The 7,458-nt window shown below is 36.5% G+C and overlaps 1 protein-coding gene across 1 annotated transcript; it reads right to left on the minus strand.

Moving 5' to 3' along the window:
- Nucleotides 1-1,054: 1,054 nt before the first annotated feature.
- On the minus strand, nucleotides 1,055-6,976 carry LOC141611728 (protein NO VEIN-like). Its single transcript, XM_074430337.1, has 4 exons — nucleotides 6,763-6,976; nucleotides 5,685-5,789; nucleotides 3,720-3,897; nucleotides 1,055-2,861 (listed from the first exon to the last, which is right to left on the minus strand). The coding sequence occupies exons 1-4, from the start codon at nucleotides 6,772-6,774 to the stop codon at nucleotides 1,543-1,545; spliced, it is 1,614 nt and encodes a 537-aa protein (XP_074286438.1). The 5' UTR covers nucleotides 6,775-6,976; the 3' UTR covers nucleotides 1,055-1,542.
- Nucleotides 6,977-7,458: the final 482 nt, after the last annotated feature.

The following is a 7,458-nucleotide window of genomic DNA, read 5'->3' on the forward strand; positions in this document are numbered from 1 at the left end:
TATAAAAAAAACAATATAACCAACTGAATTGCTAATAGAAGAAAGATAATCCCAATATATCAAATAATGACCGCATAAACTAAGGGCAACCCTTTTTAAGTCAACAAACTAAGAACAATCTCCATATCCATGATTTTTTTCTCAAGTCCATATAACAATCCTATGGTCTGAAAGCTATCTGATAATTTCCACAAGTGCTTCGTAATTAAATTTTCTTAACAAGGACAATGGTGATGTATAAGCACATCTCAAATTTAATAAGAATTTGTAATCACACATATCACCTATGTTACTCCGACTCTTCTGATTCCCCATGTACCCGTGTCCGACACTCAACACTTGGACAAGGGTATAACACTTGGACACCTCATTTTTAGCAAAAATATGCATATTTGTCATAGAGATGGCCGATTCGATGCTTAGACACGCACTCGTGTTAGATACTTTTAAACGAGTCTGAGCAACATATATCACACATTAGATGAGATTCTCAGGACCAAAATCAAAGAAAGAACTAGACAAAAGAACTAGTTGTTAGAAAGAAATGAAACCAATAACCTTACTACCAAAGTGATCATATAATATCAAAAAGGGATGACAAAGGATGTCTTTATAGACACGGTTAAGTATCTCCAGCCAAAACTAAAATGTTAATCATTAGTGGGCATACTCGAAAAACTGATTTGAAACCAATTCCCTTTTGTCCAATGTAGCCAGCAGAAGATCCTTTCTTCGTTGAGTTTCCTAGGTCACATAGAGCTCTGATATTATTTGCATTGAAGCCTTGTTCATTATTCAAAATAATTATACTAGTATCCTGTAGAATGAAGCACAATGTGGGTTCAACATTGTCAAGGTAGGCATTATCATCAGCATTTTGTACCTGTAAATTCCGAGAAAGAACCAAAGTAAAATGGTCAAAAGCAAATTTATCAAAAATAATCGCTAAGCTCAAAAACGATATTACTAATAGCACACAAGTTTTTAAAATAGTGCAAGCTATTTATTCCTGTCTCAAATTTTAACTTTGAACAAAAATATACATCATCAGTATGCACTATGACAAAGATGTAAAGAAAAGATTGCCAAGAGTAATGAGCTTCTTTCTTAAACAGATAGAAAATATAAGACATATCAGTTCAAGAAGAAAATGTGAGTCTAGTCAATACAACTCTTATGAGAGACAATGTAGAGCTCGCCCCAAACGAGCATGTTGTTTATTCAGCATGTCATTCTCCGCATTAGAGAGACTAGAGTCCAGCCCGAATTCTTCTCTCCTTATTGATTCAATAAAAAGAGCAGCCTTATCTTCATTGATGTTCTGTTCAGATGATTAATTTGACAGAACAATTTCACAATTATTCACTGGTTTAATGCTCAAAGTGGAAGATTTGTCACTTTTATGTTTAGACTTCTCGTCTCTATTGTCAGCAGAGAAAGGTGGTTCACTAGATGAAATCAAGGCACAGTCAGAACTTTTGACATTAGGGCCCACAGAAATCATTGCGGAATCTCCAACTGGCACAGAGGAAAAATTGTCAGTCAATGGACAAAGTGCATGGTGATCATCAATCCACTCAATAATACCAAGACCGAAACCACTTCATGAAGCATAAGATGCTCTTTAGTTCCTTTGCACTGGACTAAGACAGCTGAGTTAACATCTTTGACCAGAGATCGCAACCCAGAAAGCAATACATCAGCTGTAAAACAACAGAATTTTGATGGCAAAAAAGTAAGACAATCAATGACAACTCTTAATGCAAGTCCCACAACTCTATCTCCTGTAATCAAATTCTTGGCTAGATCCATGCTTGAATCAATTCCTGAAGTATCAAGCCTCTCAAACATGTTCTCATTCTGCTGATCACCACCTAAACCCATATTTCGTACAGGGTTAGAAATGATAACCTCAAATCGTTGGCGGGTCTGGCACTTCAAAAGAGATAAAGGCACATGCCTTCTCCCACCAAACAATGTAAACAACGATAAGAGTTGGACTGCTACCTGGAAAGGAGACTCTTGAACTAAAGCTTGAAACAACATCTTGCCAGAAGCAGAATGGTCAATGCGGATAATTTTCCCATGTCTATTCACAAGACATACCAAGTCTTTCACATTCACCTCAGTCAAAAGCCACTCCATAAGAGGCCCTAGTGAGGGAGCATATATATAATCCCAATGTGGCCGGGAGTTCAGATCTGACAAAAATGGTGCTCGGAGTAAAACCTCGATTGCATCCTTAGAAGTGAGGGATGTAGGATAACCACTTTTATGGTCCTTGCAATTAATAAGCTCAGAACTGTCAAGAAACTCACTTTTATTATTCTGAACAGGATCAGAGTAAGTTGACGTGCCCAACAGTGTTGCAGAAAAAATGACACAAGAGGATGTAACACAATTGTGCTGTCTAACAGAATCTAGAAGATCTTCCATACCCCCACGTTCAGAAATTTTAAAACTGATAAGAGGAAACTGCCTTATAAGTAGTTCCCATAGGTTTTCTTTAGTTATAATATCGTCCTCCCAGAGGCTACCCAAGGCTTGAGACAATAACATAACTAATTGCTGATGGATCGTGCTTACCTCAAATGCATCATTCTCTCGTACCTCACTTGTTAGAAAGTTAAGTAGTTCTTTCGGGAATAATGATCTGTTTTTTCCTAAGAAAGACCAAAACTCCCCATGACCCAGCATCTTGAATTCCCCTACGGAGAACTGTTGAGCCAACCACAATTCACAACAAGAGATTTTCTCTACAAACATAAGAACCCTATCTAGAAGCAAACTTCCTCCAGACAATACTACATTTCCAGCAAGATACTCTGAGGCTTTAGTTAAAACATCTTCCACATTTACACCTGAAAAATGGTGATGGCATGTGAGTTAAAAAAATTTAACAGCTTTTTCTATCATGCACTTTGAATATGCATTAGAACCTATATAAAGGACTCACAAGAATATTTCACTAAATATGGTAAAAAAAACAATTATGGAAGTTTCAGAGGGTGCAACATGCACAAGATATATATAACGAAAATAACAGCACATATGTTAATCACACTTGTCTAAAAGTATCTGATACGGGTGCATGTTTAAGTGTCGGACAAGACTTTATATGAAAAATATGCATATTTTGGCTTAATATGAGGTGTCCATGTGACCATGTGTCATACCAATGTCCGAGTGTCTAGTGTCGAATACAGGCACACGAGGACAACAGACTTACAAAATCCCTTTATGTATACTAGAACGCGATCAAAAACTCCCAATAATAGAGAGCAGCCTCCCGAATACTAGGGGTCCAAAAGTATAAATAGACCACTGCTGGTGCCTTAAGGATAAGATTTAGAGAGACTTGATGAACTAAAATAGCATAAATAGTCTTTAATACATATTGTCAACCTAACAATTCCAAAATATTAGCAGCCTTCGACACATGGGAATTGTAACTTGTAAGTAAGGATGAAGAAGTTTTGTTTTCAAGCATTGTTATCATAAGGATGAAGAAGTTTCCTTTTAAAGCATTCTTATCATTTCACATTGTATCTCTTCTTAAGAACCTCCCCTCAACGTTTCTATTTTTTTCTCTTGATTTTTCTCATATTTACATTTTCAATATAATCTTTAGTGTAAACTCTCAATTGAAACATAATTTTTATCAAAATATACTACAGTAGTCAATCAAGCGAACAGAGAGAGTAAGTTCATCTACTCACATAAATCAGGTACTGACTCCCCCTTTTCAACAATATTAAGGCCCTTTTCAGTACGCCCGATATCAATGTTTTCATAATTTTTTAGCTCATCATCTTGAGTATTTTCTTGTTGCAGTGTAGCCATCAGTTGAAATGTAACATACATGCTGTCCCACATTCCTTTTTTGATAGACATAACCTGCAACAGCGAAAGTTTAAATTATCACAAAACTTTAAACTTGACTGCAGTATGAGCTCATAATGACTTGAGAGAAGAGTAATAAGCCATATAATCCATGAATAAAACGATTGGTGAAGAGACTAACAACAAAAAGATGAAAATTCACTATCTAGCGGCAAGAGCTTCAAAAGTACAAACCACCAATGAGGAAGGTGATTTTTCCTAATAATAAAAGACCTTTTTTTTTTCTCCCAAGCACCCCATTATGTTACTCCGACTTGGCTTGAAGGGTCGGACACGGGTGCTATTCAAGTGTCGGACACGGATTTTTTATGAAAAAAATGTCAATTTTGTGGTCTAAAATGAAGTGTCCGAGGGTCATGCCAGTATCCAAGGATCGAGTGTCGGACACGGGTAAGTGAGCTCATATGAAGTGTCCAAGTAACCTAGATGTCCCCATAGGGTGCAAAGTGTGTAAACTATAAACGCCCTTTCCACTTCTCCCTCTCATTTTAAGGACCATCATAACTTGAGGATTCGATAAAAAGATATGAGTTTGATTGGTATTTCCGTAATTTATGTTCCCAATTTTTCACCTGACTTTTTATTTACTCTTGTCTAACTAATCGTTCTTCTTTTCCCCCTTTCTCCGTGTTTTCTTTGCTCTTCTCTTTGTCTCACTTTTCACTTTGTTCTTCAAATATGTTTATTCCTTTTTTGTTAAGCTTGCTACACATGCATTTTTCTTGTTTTACATGTTTTATTTCCCTCATTTCTCCTTTTTGTCTTTAACTTTACTAACGTTCCTAGTAGACCTAGCAAATGGGTCAATCGGGTCAGGTCGGGTCAGTCTGCCACATTGTCGGATCAGGTCGGGTTATTTCACATTTCGGGTATTTGTTCGTCAAGTCAATTTCGCTTGTGTCATTTTCAGGTTAATGATTAAGAGAGAAAAAAGTATGCTTTTGATTATTACCTATTTATCGTTTAGTCTTGATGATAGATTCTTTATTTTAAATTAAATAAGATTAAGTGTGATTTTAAATTAGTCACTTCAAGTCTTTTTGGGGTCAATTAGGGTCATGTTTGTCAGGTGAAATTTTAAGTTGGGTGGTTTCGGATTTGGTCATTTTGGGTCAGGTCTGTTACAGGTCAACAAAGCTCTGGTCGGGTTGGGTCAATTCAAATGGGGTGTTGTAGTTTGGGTCAGTCTCGGGTCAATCGAGTTGGGTTAAATCCTATGTTTCTCGGACTCTTCAATATTACTTCGCGTACCTGTGTCGGACATTCGACACGCGGACATGGGTAGGACTCTTCAGACACTTCATTTTGGACCAAAAACATGAATTGTTGTCATAAAATAGCCGAATCCGACACTTGGACACGTATCCGTGTCAGATACCTCTAACCAAGTCCGAGCAACAGAGGTTAAATCAGGTCTAGTTCCTAGTAGCGGATGCTAGATGTACACAAATTATCTTATAAATAAAATCTCTAGGGTTGAAGTTACAAGAATTGTAAACCTAGTTGAATGGTATAGCCTGAACTACCCAGGTACACTTTCCCATAGAAAGAGTGTAGTCTGACAGCAATCATTTAAGGCATAACCTGCCCATCGTCCCCCTCTGCCGACAGGTAGGAGACCCCCAAGTATTGCATGTGTTAAAAGTAAGTGTAAACATGTGATGTCTAGTTAGGTGGAGGTGGAAAGAGAAGGCCGGAATAGAAGACCTTTGTAGGGAGGAGCACTATAGGAGAAAAGGAAGCGACTACTGTATAAAAATAATAATAAACCGACTACTCACCTCTACATTGAGCAACCCCACAAGTGGATATCTTGAAAAAGCTTTTCTTAATGTATTTTTTTGTCCTTTCTTCACTGTATAGACATGCAGTATTTTCTCAAAAACCTGCAGCCAATTACAACGTCATTTACAATTATTAACATCTATCTATCTATCTATCTATCTATCTATCTATATATAGTAATACGCGAAAGTGGCAATTTGCTCCCTTAACTTTGTTCAATAGTGAAATTATGCCCCTTAAGTTTCTATCGTAGCAATCAAACCCCTTAACTCTATCAAAAAGTGAAATTCAACCCCGATTTTTATTTTTAAATTTATTAAACTTTATAAACTTTATTCAACCCCGATTTTTATTTTTAAACTTTATACAACTTATATAATATACATAAAAAAATAGTAATTTTAAATTTATTAATTTATATAAAATTATTCATTTAAAGAATAATTTTCATTCATCTATAATAAACAAAATAAAAAAATGATAAAATGTCATGAACTATTCTTATATTTATAATAAGTTTTCAAACAATTGTACAATTATAAGAAAATATTCGCCATTACAACTATATACTCCCTCCGATCCAGACCAAAGGTAACATTGACTTTTTGGCACTATTCATGGTCGTAGGGAATCTTCGATATTATTCTTAATCTATAAGACAAAATATATTCATGTGAGATCTTGTTTGATTCATCGTCATGAATGCTATAAGAATATCAAATTTTTATAATTTTTAATAACGTGTAACTAAAGATATTTAGGTTGCAAAACGTGCCTCGACAAGTGTGAAAAAGTCAATGTTACCTTTGGTCTGGATCGGAGGGAGTATTTTATAAAAGTTATAAAGTTATAAAAATTAAATTTCGTATTTGATTAATTGTATTATTAAATGAATTTTGGTGGAATTTCATGAAAAATCAAACAATGATGTTTAATTTCACTTTTCACTAAAGTTATGGGGTTTGATTGCTACAAATAAAACTTAAGGGGCCTAATTTCACCATTGGACAAAGTTAAGGGGGCAAATTGCCACTTTTGCGTATAGTAATAAGATCAAGTAAGTCCATGTCTTACATTTGAGTCCATAAGTTCTCCTTAGAGCCCTTGGATGAGGGAAAAGGATGGCTGAGATTTACACAAGAAAAAAGGAGATTAAAGCTAATTAAACCACTCTCTCACTACCCATACTAATTAATTCTAATTAATCACTAATTCAATATATATACATTTTCTTCTCACCTAACTTATCTCTCATCCACACAATTCCCTCATATTTTATCTCAAAAACCTCTCATCTCTCAAAAACCAAAAAAATTCAAAAACAAAAAAATCAAAAAAATTTCCCCCTCTTTCTCTCCAACCCAACCCACTGTTTCCCTTCCCGCCGCCAATAACCCACCACAACCACCACCACCGCATACCCACACCCACCACCACCACCGAAACTACCCCACACCTACTCCACTCCCGTCGCAAATACCGCCACACACCACCACAACACCTCACGACATCAACAACACCACCTTACGACATCAACAACACCACCACCACCACCGACTCCTCAAAAAATCGAGATCACCACCACGACGACTTATACCACACGCACACACCACCACCTACCCTCACCACGACTGAAGTTACACCACCACCACGACTTATACCACACGCACACACCACCACCTATCCTCACCACGACTAAAGTTACACCACCACCACGACTTACACCACATGCACACACCACTACCTACCCTCACCACGACTCACACCACA

This window comes from Silene latifolia, chromosome 11 (genome assembly GCF_048544455.1).
Source record: "Silene latifolia isolate original U9 population chromosome 11, ASM4854445v1, whole genome shotgun sequence".
NCBI classification, from domain to species: Eukaryota; Viridiplantae; Streptophyta; class Magnoliopsida; order Caryophyllales; family Caryophyllaceae; genus Silene; species Silene latifolia.